The following is a 15,483-nucleotide window of genomic DNA, read 5'->3' as shown; positions in this document are numbered from 1 at the left end:
CATAAAAATAAATGCATTACCAAAAAAATAGCATGCAAACATGAATCAAATGTGAAGATTGAGAAGTGCTGAATGCTTCATGTTTTGGTGTGTAGAAAAATTGTGTTCAGGGTTGTTAGAATGGCTGCAGTTTTCTATAAGAAATGGTACAGAGGGATGCATATAACACACTTACCCTAGTTGCTGAAAATTCATTTACTGGGTTCAGGCAATATAATGAACCCTAAACTGACCTTGCAATTGGGTTCATACAACTAAACACAAGAAAACTAACAATATTATAAATAGCCAAAGTTAATATGTTGTGGAATGCAGGATCTACATCTTTACCAATCAAGTTAAGAAAGCATATGTCCATATTGGCTTTCCCATTAAACTGAACCATTAACCATGGTTAATGACAACCATTAAACTATGATCTATGCATTGCCTCATGCAGTCTTATTACCCCATCTAATTTTTGTTCTAGTTTTTTTTCCTTATAAGTCTGTCTCTCTCCCTCTCTCCCTCTCTCCCTTCCTCTTCTCTCTTTCTCTCCCTTTCTCTCTCACACACATATCTTATTTAGGATCCCATGACATGTACTTATCTGTTTCTCCAAAATGCATTCTGTTTGCAAAATAAGCAAACAATGCAATGCAAAATATTAAATTGATGCAAAGGTTAATAAGAAAACATTTCATAAATTTCTATTTAAATACAAATCAGATGAACAGGTGAATTAAAAAAAGACTAAGTTAACTTATCAGTGTGATCCCTGACATCTTCCTTTGTCCCAGCAATTCAGGTTTAAGTTTGCATGTAGTGGCATCAAACCATTGATGGGATGGGATCTAGCAGTAAAAAAAATAGATCCTGATTCTCAATTTTGTTTTGTCAAATCCACTCTGGTGTGAAAAGAACCCGTGAAAAGTGAAAATCCATTCTGCAACCTTGTACGAAGTCTTTGCATTAGAATGGGGTAATTGTGGATCCCGCAAAAGAAAACTGAGCCAGTAGAAGAAAGCCAATATGGACAGTGATGACTTTATCAACATGTAAAAGATGTAAGTTACTCCCTCCCTCTCCCCCATAACCTACATCAGGTTTTTTGTGTAGGTAAAGATTACGCTGTTGTTAATTATGAATAATTAAGTTGATTAAACATTTGAACAAATTTGTCCTACGATATTAGATTACAGCAATGTGCTCTACATGGGACTCACCCCTGAGACTCCTCAGAATAATAATATATATATTATTACTTGCCCTGGTTCGAATCCCAGTAAGGGTATGGCTAGCTGATGAGAGCTAAATAGCTTGAAATGGATCTACATCTACATACATACATACATACATACATACATACATACATACATACATACACACACACACACACACACACACACACACACACACACACACACATACTTGTTAAGTAGTGTTCATTGCATATTACATCTGACTAGTGGACTTTTCATTTGCTTCCAAAGCTTACCAGGGGCAGTTCAAAATGCTAAGCCTCATACAACTTGATAAGTTGACTTTAGTAGGAGTCTTCTTGCAACCAGAACCTACCCATCACATCCACAGCTGTTGAGGCAAGTGGGATTGACACCCAGAGATGCCATAGTTCAGTAGTGGAGTTGATCCAAAAGCCACTGTCTAGAATTTAAATTGGTTCCTTCTTTTGTTTTTCCTTCTGAAAGTTAATGCCTTATTGCTTGCTTGTGGCTGCTTCATTTTTAATCCTTATTTAATTTAACATGCTACGGACATTTTAATTAGTGCTGTGCTAGTAAACCATAGGGAATTCTTGAAGATGTTGACAGGACACAAAATGATTATTGAAATAAATAAAGTAAAGTAAAATAACCATACAATATTAAAGTGTTTTAAATTCAACTTCATAATAACTGTCAAGAATCAAATTTAGATGGAAGCAACAGTAACAAATAACAGTCTCAACAGTCTTGTGGTGACCATGGGGGAAAATCAAGTAAGAACTAATAGCTCAGTTCACACAATATTTTTGTCAAAAGAAATAGAGCCGTAGAGCCATAGAGCTACAGAGTCAGAAGTATCCTCTACTTATTTAATGAAATCAATCCTAAGTGTATCCGGACCACATTTGGGAGTAACCCTATAAAAATGTACTGAAGAATATTTTAACTGATGTTAATTAATACTGATAAGAGGAGTCTGTAGGGATTCTCAGTCATCCAGGTCATGGTTGTCCCAAAGGTGCTTTTTCAGGAGGCAACTGGACTTTTTTGTGTTTTCTTTGAAGAGGTTTCACATCTCATCCAAGAAGCTTCTTCAGCTCTGACAGGATAATGGGGAATGGAATGATTTAAGGTCTTTGAAGCACTTCGAGGTTTATCTGTATCCTCACAGTCTATTGGATTGGAGTCTCCTGGTTCCTGTAGTCTGCAATTTTTCCTCTGAAAATCCATTCCTATTCCCACACCATTCAAAGGGTGTTCATCCCAAATTTTACAGCTAAAGGTCTGTAGAGATTCTCACTCATCCAAGTCATGGTTGTTCCAAAGATGCATTTTTTGGGGGACAACTGGACTTCCTTGTTTTTTCTTTGAAGACATTTTGCTTCTCCTCCAAGAACCTTCTAAACCTCCAAGTACTTCAATGACCCTCTAAAAGGATGCAAATGACCAGCTGTCTGCAAGGAATATAAATCCTTCCATTCCCCACTATCCTGTCAAAGCTGAAGAAGCTTCTTGGAGGAGAAGTGAAACCTCTTCAAAGAAAAAACAAGGAAGTCCAGTTGCCTCCTGAAAAAAGCACCCTTGGGACTGATAAGAGGAGTTGAATGGGAAGAGGCTGAGACTCTAGTGTAGAACATACACTTTCCATCTGGATAGATAACTAAGGTTTAAAAGTGTATGATTTTATATAATAATATCCACTCTCATGTTTCTTAAGACTCATTTCTTTAACTTTTCTTAGTGTAGGAGCATCTTCGAGAGAAATTTCACAGTTCCCAGATTTCTCTAAGTTAGAAGTTGAAGAGCATAATAGAAAAAAAGGGAAGGTCAGACCCATAATTGTTTTATTGCATGATTTCATTTCTTCCTTCTATGTTTCAGAAGCGATTAAATTCTACAAAATATAATATATAACTTAGATCAAACAGCAGATCTAGTTCTGCACTGAAGCACCATTAGTTCAACCATTAAGTATTTCTCTACCTGTGACAAGAGTCTGCGGAGGTAAAAATGCTGCACATAAAATGTCATCCTTATGCTGAGCTCCTCCCTTCCATTCCGAAGGCTGAACAAGATACTGAGTCAAATTATTTAGGCGGAAAACTGTGATCACCCTAAAGATACAAAGAAGCACAAGTGAAACCAATGAATTGACCTTCTTGTTCCTCAACTTTTTACCCCTTAGATAAGGAGTAATAAATATAGAATAAATATACATCACACATCTATCTGACAGTATGCAGAGGAGACAAAAATGGTGGTAGAAGGGGAGATTTTCCACAGGCAAGCATCAGTCCTAGGAACCAAGTTTGAATGGTGAATTTGCTTATGTCAGTTACCAGCTCCCTTCTAACCTAACTTCTATTGATACTGTGGGTTATTATAAGGAAAGATGCTGAGGATTCCCCTTTAATAATCTCTCTCTCTCTGTCTCTCTGTCTCTCTCTCTCTGTCTCTCCCTCTCTCTCAGAATAGGAACAGTAATATAATATTCCGAGATCTACCTTCTCTGCTAACTTGGTGACTGTGCTACTGAAGAATATAAAGACTTCTTTGGGTTGTGTATTTGCATCCTTCCTTGGGTTGTCTATTTTTGTGTGTGTGTGTGTGTGTGTGCGCGCGCGCGCGTGCGCATGCGCGCACATGGATATGGATATATGGATATATTTGATATATCAGGATGCAAATACACAACCCAAGGAAGACTTTATATTCTTCAGCAACACAGGCACCAAGTTAGCAGACAAGGTACACCTCAGAATATTATTTTCCTATTCAGAAGTTACATCTTTTCTATCCTACACTACGGAGAAGAGAGTTAGTCTCCGACAGAAAGCCACTTGAAGAGACTAAAACCATTTGAAATGTGGGTTTACAGGCAACTGTTATGTATAAACTAGGTTGACAAAATCAGAAATGAGGAGGTGGTAAGCTGCCTGGGTAAGCAAAGGGAAATCATCAAAGCCATTAAAAAGTGAAAGTTAGAATATTTTGGACATATGATGCTACACCTGGAAAAATATGGCATCCTTCACTTAATCTTCCAGAGAAAGAATGAAGGTAAATGAGGTCTAGGCAGAAGAACATCATGGCTTCCAAATCTAAGGGACTGATTTGGACAAAACTCAGCAGCACTTTTTCGTGCGGCTTTGATAAAAATAAGATCACCAACATGATCGTCAACTTCCGATGATGGATATGGCACAAGAAGAAGATTCATCCCCTTGGATTTTCTCTTCTTCTGTCTCCATAGTTGCAAACCATTCCATCCACTATTGTTACAAATTATTTTCAGCTGATATATGAATGAAATGCTACACTTTTGGAATTAAATTCATAATCTAAAAGCAGTCTGATCTGCTAGAAAAGATAATGTTTTATTAACAGATACCCTTGCAACATTAAATTTGATGTTTTCATGTTTTAATTTTCTCCTCTCTTCTGCACTTTTGTTGCAGAAATTGTATGTTGCAAACCTCATTCTATATTTCTAAAAGAAAAATCTATTGTTCAGTTACATTCTTACTGCCAAGTCATAATGGAAAATCTGTCTCCAGTGCACCATGCATTGTTTCTAACCATAATAGTCGATGACAAAGATAATTACTGCCCTAACCAATTCACAGCTTTGTTAAAATCTGCTATAAAATTGATTAACTGAAAGGAAAAAGAAAATGCTTTATTTGAAAATAATAATACGGAAAATGTGGAGTCCTTAAAAAAAACCCAATACATTGGATATATTCCTGAAAAAAATGGTACAGTTTTTTGCTGAGGAACCAAATGATTGTGTTTACCCTTCAACTCCATTGTATATATATTTTAGGCAGCAGAGAAAAGGAGAGAATGAATTATCTTTGAATTATAACTCATCTAGGCTCAATTCACAGAACATCCTAAATTATTACATACTGTATCTGGATTTGTCTTGAAAACTCAGCTATTGGGGTTTCCAAACAATGGTTTATGACTTTAATTGCTATATAAATCCAGCCACTTGTGGCATATCTTATAAACCAAGGCTTATCATACCAGATTTAATCGTGAGGTTAAAGAATTAGCTTTATTATTGTTATAAAAGCAACACATTCTGTTGTAGCAGCTCAAAGACTAACAAATAACAAACTGTCTTTATTTTCAGTGTTATAAAATACTATATAAAAATAAAATGTTTAGGTCTTATACTCCCCCCCCCCCCCGAAAAATAAGTTGAAATGATATGAAAATTTAGAAATGAATGAGAAAATTGTGCGACTGGATTTTTGGCAGCTTTCATCAACAATATGTGACAATTAATTCTTACATTGTCACTGAGATGCATGATAAGAGCAAATCTGACCATTGCAAAACAAAGGACCAATGGAAGCTGGCCATCCTGGTCAAATCTGGCCAGCTGAGGGAACCAGCATTGTTTGAAGACATTTCTGTGGTCATGTCACCAGCATAACATATGCTGAGGTGCATGGAACATGTTACTTTCCCACCAAAGTGGTACCTATTTATCTGTTAGCATTTGAATGCTTTCGAACTGCTAGGTTGGCAGGAGGTGGGGTAAGTAATAGGAGCTCATCCCATCATTCTGCACTCAGGGTTCAAACCTGGGCCGTCATCTTTCTAGTTAATAAGAGCAGATTCTTTAACCGCTGAGCAATCATGCCCCATCCTCTTTTTATGTTCAGGGTTTATTCTTGAATTGAAACAAGTGCAACCATGTTTTTGCTTACGACTTCCTAATTTTCTTTAGTAAATGTTAGTTTACCTAACTGCTTGTCTTTCTTATGAACTTGCCCAAGTAATGCTAGTCCTGCCCGTTATCAGAAGATTCCAGAATGCTCCAGAACTTGGTCTGTACCTGGCTATGTATTGTTCACAGAACTTTGAATATAAAGCCACATTCTGCATAGATGCTGACCATTTCCCAGGTTCAGTAGTAGAGCTTATGCTACTCAAGTAACCACAGTAGGTTCTATGACTTGGTCATTAAGTGAAGCAGTTGCTAACTGAAAATCATGTAACCTTGAATGTGCTTACCATTTCACTCAAGCTTTCCTTTGCTTTACACCAGGGGTGTCCAAACTTGGGAACTTTAAGACTTGTGGACTTCAACTCCCAGAATTCCCCAGCCAGCATGGCTGGCTGGGGAATTCTGGAAGTTGAAGTCCACAAGTCTTAAAGTTCCCAAGTTTGGACACCCCTGCTTTACACAGTGTCATACCCTAATCCTAACCCATCAAAAGGATATGGCCCCAAACAATCAGAGAAACTTAAAAAACAGGGAAGATTTCCAGAACTTGATCCAGGGGAAAGCCAAGAAAACGAGCAAATTTTATAGCCCCTTATCTCTCTTCTGTTTTGGAATGGTCACCCTGGCTCTGGGATAATGAGCAAGAACAGGGCTGATGTTTGTATTTACATTATTGGAGAGGAAGGGATTACAAGAGAGTAAACAGACACACAATGGGGAATACAGATTGAAAGGAATGCACTTGCACTGCTGTTTGCCTAGAGAACTTCTGTTGTGAGCCAAACTAAAGTATTTAGTGTGAAATTGATTATGGTCTTGTCAGCTCAGGCAGCAGAGACAACCATAAGGCTCCAATCAACTAATTAAGGTCACAGAGCTGAACTTGTTAACTTGCAGTCAGCACTTTCTAGAAGGTGCTTCAGAGAAAAGCAGCTCAGGGAGAGATAGCTTGTTCAGGCAATCTGTCCATTCTTGCGATGAGGTAGATGAATTACATATTTGGGTTTCAATTTCTTCACTTTGCTTCCAGGGAAACATGGGGCAGGCATTCAGAACAGGTTTCCTGTTGCATACCTAGAATCCCTGGCTGCTATACTTTAGATGGATGCAACAGATTTTATCTCAGTTTCAAGAAAGAGAAAGATTAACAAACCAAGTTATTTTCAATACTCCAAAACCTACATTTTGAAATTCACACTTTGAATCTTCAAAGTCATCTCAGCTGAGAAGTTTATTCTGAAATAAGGCAATGATAGACCACACCCAGGAATCAGATTCTACTGGTTCAGACAGCTTCAGGGAAAAATTGGTAGCTCCAACGATCAGCTGGGAGCAAAGTGGTTCGCTCTGATGATCAGCTGGGCCCTCTGCGTTATACTGACCTATATCTTCTCAGCTGATTCGTGCAGCAGAGTAGATTGCCACACCTCAGCTGCGTTGATCCTCAGCAGTAACACGGAAGGTAAGGATTCTTAAAACTCTGCATGCTGCAGAGCGTGTGTGATTGCAAAAAGTGCGTGATCACTGAACTGATTGTTAAACTGGCAGGATCCCAACACTGATCACACCCAAATTGCTACCAAGAAAACTACACGGATGTGCCCATGATGTCACCAGAACTGAATTCAATTGGAGGGAGATAAAATTGGCCTTCATCACCGCTAGTTTTTTTTTTCTGTACTGTATTCTGCAGTTGAGTCAGTTCAATGTGTAGTACTTTCCATGCCTCTATAACCCACATCTACATTTCCCCATTCTTTCTTTGGTTACGCCAAAATCAAATAAAGAATATGAGTTTTTGCAGAAAAAGAACAGCGCCTGTTTTATGAGACTGCTGAGAAAATAGAGATTTTGAAACGTAGACTGAGATGCCTTAATCCTGTCTAATCTACAGTTTATAAACACATAACACTTATCCCTGGCTAAAGCAGGCTTTGTACAGCATGCAGCACAGACACATTTTATTCTGCTTAAATGTATTTACATTGATTTTCTATTTCCTTTGCCAATAACATTTGTTCAGTAGAAAAGCTAAAAAGCTGCTGAGTGCAGATTAGCCAAACTCAGACTTTAGAGAAAGAGGCTCAGAGTTGGTTGTAACAATTACTATCTTGTTAAGACTCTTTTAAAACACAAATACGATGCCACTGATTTAAAGACTGCAAGTTTCTAAGCCCATTAAAAGCGGGTGTGCAATTTATTATTGCTTTTCATGGTGAGGAGCATTTTTATAGTGCAAGAATGTCAGTTTAATTATCAACATGAGGACTGGTGTTTAAAGACCTTTGAGATCTCTAGAAGGACATTTTTGTAAATTACCAGACAGAAAGGCATCAGGTCACTAACAAAGCAAATTTATTCCTGGAATGCATTGAGTTCTTGAAAGTTGCTAATTGTGTAGAATATCTTTCCCAAATTTAACACTCTAAACACTTCAAATTTCTAGGTTCTATCATATCTCAAGACCTAAAATGGACACCTAACATCAAAAATGTCATCAAAAAAGCACAACAAAGAATGTTCTTTCTGCGTCAACTCAGGAAGCTCAAACTGCCCAAGGAGCTGCTGATACAGTTCTACAGAGGAATTATTGAGTCTGTCATCTGCACCTCCATAACTGTCTGGTTTGGTTCTGAAACCCAACAAGACAGACACGGACTTCAGAGGATGATTAGAACTGGGGGAAAAACCCAATTACTACCAACCTGCCTTTCATTGAGGACCTGTTTGCTGCATGAGTCAAAATGAGGGCTGTGAAAATATTTGCAGACCTCTCACATCCTGGACATAAATTGTTTCAACTCCCACCCTCAAAATGACGCTATAGAACACTGCAAACCAAGACAACTAGACACAAGAACAGTTTTTTTTCTGGTTTCCATCACTCTGCTAAACAAACAATTCCGTCAACACTGTCAAACTATTTACTAAGTCTGCATTACTATTAATCTTCTCATCATTCCTATCACCATGTCCTCCCACTTGTGACTGTATAACTGTAACTTTTTGCTTGTATCCTTATAATTAATATTGATTGTCTCCTAGTATGATTTGATTGCTTGTTTGTACCCTATGACTATCATTAAGTGTTCTACCTTATGATTCATGATGAATGTATCTTTTCTTTTACATACACTGAAAGCATATGCACCAAAGACAAATTCCTTGTGTGTCCAATCACACTTGGCCAATGAAGAATTCTATTCTATTCTATTCTATTCTATTCTATTCTATAGATATGATGGACTGGACTTCTCTAAATTCCCAAGCCAGTGTTTCTCAGTATTGGTAACTTTGAGATGGGTGGGACTGCAACTCCCAGAATTCCCCAAACAGCAAGTCCACCCATCTTAAAATTTGCAAGGTTGATAAACAGCACCATAGGTAATGCAGTGAAAGACATATAGCCTGGGATCTCTGAGAGTTTTAATCCCTTATATAGTGAGGATATCAGATTTAGAAAGATTGTTGTAGGCAATACTACATATATTGTGATTGTGCAAAGCCTTAATAATGATTTGTCACTAAGAACATTTTGTGATCCAAGTCTTCTGAACATATGCAGCCCATTCATGTGTCTATGTTCTGGATAAATGGGCAGATTATTGTGCAACTAAGTGGTGACTAATTATATGTATCACACAGAAATATCTTGTTTTATGGTTAAAAGAAGTCTCCCCGTTTTTGTTATCCATTGCATTCCTATTTTGTAGTCATTATCGTTTCAAGCTTTACATCAGTACCAATAGTGGAGAATATAAATATCCAGAGAACAAATTCCCTTCCCTTCTAGAACTGATGATGTTACCTAGGTGGGTAATGAAACCTCTGCGAGAAAACAACCAAGCTCAAAGAACACCAAGGACTCCACAGTTCTCTGTTTATGTACAAGTGCCTTGCCCTGTCAGTGTTGGTAGGAATGTCCTTGGTGGCTCCTTGATAGCTGTTGCTTACTGAGTTGGTAGTTTCTCTGATTATCTGGGTATTGAATTGCAGGCAAGGAGGTGGTGTGGCCTTTTAACTTTTTGATTGTCTGTTTTGAATGAAGTGCACAGGTTGTTTATCTTACCTATCCTTTACTTTATAGTATTCAAAAGAGACAATCAGAAAGCTAAAAGAACCCAATATATAAACAGATAGCAAATCCCACCACCTTCTTGAACTGATGATGTTACCTAGTTGGATAAAGAAATGTCTGCAAGAGAACTACCATGCTCAGGGAACACCAAGGACTCACACTTTAGATCCGCGTTTCTCAACTTTGGCGACTTTCAGAGGTGTGGATTCCAATTGGTTGAGGAATTTGGGAATTGAAACCTTACATCCTAAACTTCCTAAGGTTGGAAATACTGATTTAGTGTCAGGAAAGTATTTATTGTCCTTGTCAGGATATGTTTTTGCAATGATTTTACCTTCAGTTTTGACTTTCCTAATTGGAATTATTTCACTACTGTACTGCTGTTTTATACATAACTCTACAACACCCAAAGAGATGGATTAATAAGACAAAAACAAAATGGGATGCTAAAGCTGGCTAAATAATTTCATTGGCTAAATTGAGATTACCATTAAAAATACATTGAAGGTAGTTTTAATTTACCAGATTTCCAACCATATAATTACCTTTCTATTTTAACATTTATTTTGTTTTGGGACACCTTTCATGAATATTTCCTCCCTTAGGTGTACTTGGACAATAAGAATATTGGATCACATCTTAGAAATCTTGACATTTTTATAGTTCAAGCAGTGGTGGGATTCAAATAATTTAACAGCTGGTTCTCTACCCTAATTACCAGCTGCGTAGGTGGGGCTTGGAAAGTGGAAAAAAAAACAAAATGAGATTTCTTCCAACAACCGGTTCTCTGAACAGCTTAGAAAGTTAACAACTGGTTCTTCCAAATAGGTGCGAACTGGCTGAATCCCACCACTGGTTTCAAGCATATTAACAAGAGGATATATTTTCTCATCCTGAATATATTGTTATTCATAGCTAAGTGGTTATATTTGATCCCAAATTATATGAAAATATGATTATAATAGAACAACCCTAATTTGAAAATTAGGGGGAAGATGCTTTACTGGAATGGTTTGGCCAAACATGGGATCAATACTTTGAATCAATTGATTTCTAATGGCTGTTTCAAAGACTTCGGGACATTGTGTTCTCCATATGATTTGCCTTCAATATACATTTGATAATGCTTACAACTGAAACAGCACTAACTTAACATTACAGCCTACAAATGTAAAATAAATTTATTATCAGAGTTTGTTGCAGAAAAATCAAATCCAGAAAGCACACATAGGTAACTGATTCAGCTGGATTCATTAACTTCTTTATATACATAATAACAAATGAATAAATGTACAATACCAATAGTAGATTCTTTCAACGTAGTAGTAGTTACAAGCAAACAAAGGCAGCAGTACAGCAGAGAGGAGTTTTTAGTTGAGAGCAGACAGAGTCAGGTTAGTTTTGTTTCTCAGCACACACTGAGTTGCCTAAGCCATGCCCAGACTTCTTCCTTAAGTTTCTGTTTCCAAAAAAACCCTCATTGGCTGAGTCTGTTACCATGCCTATTCATTCGCTGACCGTCTACTGTGCCACAGACGTCCGGATGTGAATCCCTTGTTGTGAAATGGGGCCCTAGGAGACAGTTGGGCCTGCTGATAGTATACCTGGCTCCTCACTATACATCAGCGGCCCTGCCCGAACTCCTCGAGCTGATCGCATCGGTGGCGGTTGAGACCCCCAAACTTTTAGTGATGGGGGATTTTAACCTGCCATCGATGGGAGAAGCATCAGAGGGGGTTCGGGAGTTCATGGCTTCCATGACAGCCATGGACCTGACTCAAATGATTCAGGGCCCGACACATGAGGGAGGAAACACTCTGGACCTTGTTTTTGTCTCTGGCCAGTGGCTGAGTGATCTGGGAGGAGGGGACTTAACCATCACACCCCTGTCATGGTCAGATCACTCACTCCTTCGTCTTGACTTCCCTGGTGCTACCTCCTGCTGCGGGGAGGCGGAACCGGAAAGTACCAGATGGTTCCGCCCCAGGCACCTGATGGAACCTGATAGGTTCAGACGGAGCTTGGGCCACCTCCTGTAACCTTGACCCGCCCCCGGGTAGAGGACCTGGTGGTTGCGTGGAATAATGCAACTACCGGGGCCTTGAACCGGGTGGCACCTTTGCGGCCTCTCCGGCGGCAACGATCCACCCTGGCCCCTTGGTTTACCGAGGAGCTAAGGGTGATGAAATGCCGCAAGAGACGTCTAGAGAGTCGTTGGAGATCCTCTCGCTCCGAATTTGATCGAACAAAGGAACGAGCCCATTTAAGGACGTACCTTGTGGCATTGAGAGTGGCCAAACGCCAATATTGTGCCACTCTCATTGCATCCGCGGAGAACCGCCCTGCCGCCCTGTTTCGGGTGTCCCGCTCCCTCTTGTTTCAGAGGCCGCGGGAGGCCCCTCTACAGGGCAGGGCAGAGGAATTTGGTAAATATTTGCAGGATAAAATCGCTCAAATCCGGAGGGATTGGGTCCCTGTCAGTGGTCCAATGGAGACATCCGTGGCGAGTCTTGAGGAATCGACCTGGGAGGAGTTTGACTTGGTTGCCATCGAGGATTTGGACAGAATGCGTGGACGACTGCGACCCACCACATGTTTATTGGACCCGTGCCCCTCCTGGCTTGTACTGGCATCCTGGGAGGTTACACGAGACTGGCTCCTGGGCCTAGTGAATGCTTCACTGAGCGAGGGGTCTCTTCCGGCCGCCTTGAAAGAGGCGGTGGTGAGACCCTTGCTCAAGAAGCCTTCCCTGGACCCTCTGGAGCTGGCCAATTATCGTCCTGTCTCCAACCTTCCCTTTTTGGCGAAGGTTGTAGAGAGTGTGGTGGCCTACCAGTTTCCACGACATCTGGAGGAAAATGATTATCTAGACCCGCGCCAGTCCGGCTTCCGCCCCGGTCACAGCACGGAGACGGCCTTGGTCGCGTTGCTGGATGATCTCTGGAGGGCCAGAGATAGAGGCTGTTCCTCTATCCTGATCCTATTAGACCTCTCGGTGGCTTTTGATACCATCGAACATGGTATCCTGCTGCGCCGGCTGGAGGGGTTGGGGGTCCAGGGCACCGTTTTGCGGTGGTTCGGCTCCTACCTTTCTGGCTGGACGCAGCGTGTGTTGGCAGGAGAAGAGAGGTCGACCCTACGCCCCCTTACTTGTGGGGTGCCACAGGGGTCGGTCCTCTCACCACTCCTGTTCAACACATATATGAAGCCGCTGGGTGAGATCATCCGTGGTTTCGGGGTGGGATACCATCTGTACGCTGATGATACTCAGCTGTACTTTTCCACCCTGAACCACCCCAACGAGGCCATCGAAGTGATGTCCCGGTGTGTGGAAGCCGTACGGATCTGGATGGATGACAACCGACTCAAGCTCAACCCCTCCAAGACGGAGTGGCTGTGGGTACCGGCTCCCCGGTTCAGCCAATTAATTCCATCATTGGCCATTGGGGGCATTCAACTTGCCCCTGTGGAGCGGGCGTGCAATTTGGGCATCCTCCTGGATGCCCAGCTGTCCATGGATGACCATGTGACAGCCGTGGCAAGGGGGGCGTTCCACCAGGTTCGCCTGGTGCGCCAATTGCGCCCCCTACTGGACCGGGACGCCTTACGCACAGTCACTCATGTGCTGGTGACGTCTCGCTTGGACTACTGTAACGCTCTCTACATGGGGCTTCCCTTGAAATGCACCCGGAGGCTACAGTTGGTCCAGAACGCAGCCGCGCGGGTAATTATGGGGAGTACTAGGTACTCCCATGTGACACTGTTCCTGCGCGAGCTGCACTGGCTTCCTGTGGTCTATCGGGTGCGTTTCAAGGTTTTGATAACAATCTTTAAAGCGCTCCATGGCTCAGGACGTAGTTACTTGCGGGATTGTATTCTGCCCCATACATCCCTGCGACCAATCCGCTCGCACAGAGAGGGCCTCCTCCAGGTGCTGTCCACTAGACAGTGTCGGGGGGCGGCGCCTAGGAGTAGAGCCTTCTCTGTGGCGGGCCCAGCCCTGTGGAATGACCTCCCTCCGGATAAGGAATACCTCTGACCTCCGCTCCTTTCGTATTAAGCTTAAGACCCACCTATTCCAAGTAGCTGGCCTGGCTCAACTTTGATCTAACCATATCGCTCCTGACGGGTTTTTAATTGGGTATTTTAATTATATTTAATTATCTAGGGGTTTTTAAATACTGTATTCTAATTGTTTTTTATTCATCAGCCGACCTCCTCCTTGTGTATGTCTCGGTATATGTTTCTGTTATATGTTTGTTTTGTCCACATATTTATTTCATATGTTTCATTGTACGCCGCCCCGAGTCCTTCGGGAGAGGGTGCGGCTAAGAAATAAATATTTTTATTATTGTTGTTGTTGTTGTTGTTGTTGTTGTTGTTGTTACCATGTCTCTGCCAGTCATGAACATTCTGACATTTATGGTTTAAGAATAAAATTACTGTATGAAAAATATGTATGTGCTTTTGGGTCCTTCAAAACATGTTTGAAGAATGTTGATGAGATACACAGAACTTGTCAAAGCAAAATTCAAACATTTTGGAGCAGCATTCTGTGTTATATCTCACTTGTGTTAGGAAGTTGAAGGAGCATTTTGGTTTACATGGTTTGGACACTGGGCTGACAGTCGGCAGACTCACGTTCAAGACCCGGTTGCTGTCAAGATAAGTGAGCTCCGGTCTCATGCTCTAGCTCCTGCCAATCCAGCAGTTCAAAAGCAGGCAACCATGAGTAAATAAATGGGTATCATTTAACAAGGACATGAAAGGAACCCCCAACTGGATGTGTCATCGTCCCCCCACGGGCAATGGTGATGTCACTCTTCAATCTTTTTAACCTGGAAGAGTTTCAGCTCCTGACATGACTATAATAGGAGGAGGAGGAGGTTTCCCTAACAACTGAAATATCTATTCAGGTGGCATTGAGCGCTCTCCGTCGAAAGGAGGAATACCTTTGTTTATATGCCTGCAGATTCAAATTATTGTTTTCTCTGGTAAATTTGGAGAATTGTCTGAGAAGGCACAACTATATTCCCACATGCCAAATGATGGCATAGTTGGTTGGTTAATTCAGTTTTGATTTAAGTGTATATGTTTTTGAGCCTATGAAATAAACAGCTCTTAACTCAAAGGAGGCTTATACCCTAAAATCCAATTATTTCATCCAAATCTCCAGATGTGCGGCCTAATTTTGCAATGATTATTATAGAGGAAGTACTTGTATGTGTTATTGCAACGTTCAAGTATATTGACAGAAGTGTTTCTAATTAAAGCCTAACATTTTTTTTTCCTTTAGCATCTGCAAAGCTCATGAGTGTAGAAGCTAAGGATTTATAAACACAAGCAATATTCTGAGAGAGGGAAGAAGAGAGAAAGTAAACCAGAAAATTGCCATGTATTATTGCATGCACCCTATAATGATATATATATGGCAAACTCTTGTTTTAATCTCATCT

General features: G+C 40.7%; 1 protein-coding gene across 2 annotated transcripts in view; it reads right to left on the bottom strand.

Annotated features, from left to right (window-relative positions):
• Positions 1 to 15,483, bottom strand: part of WDR49 (WD repeat domain 49) — a 148,759-nt gene that overhangs the window by 57,853 nt on the left and 75,423 nt on the right. For both annotated transcript variants that reach the window (XM_081955592.1, XM_081955593.1), the window contains exon 11: positions 3,189 to 3,319. In XM_081955592.1, the coding sequence (XP_081811718.1) occupies positions 3,189 to 3,319 (131 nt within the window). The remainder of the gene's footprint in view (positions 1 to 3,188; positions 3,320 to 15,483) is intronic.

This window comes from Natrix helvetica (genome assembly GCF_964273705.1).
Source record: "Natrix helvetica genome assembly, chromosome: 5".
Taxonomy (NCBI): domain Eukaryota; kingdom Metazoa; phylum Chordata; class Lepidosauria; order Squamata; family Natricidae; genus Natrix; species Natrix helvetica.
The sequence above is the reverse complement of the archived record's forward strand: the minus strand, read 5'-3'. Positions and strand labels throughout refer to the sequence as shown.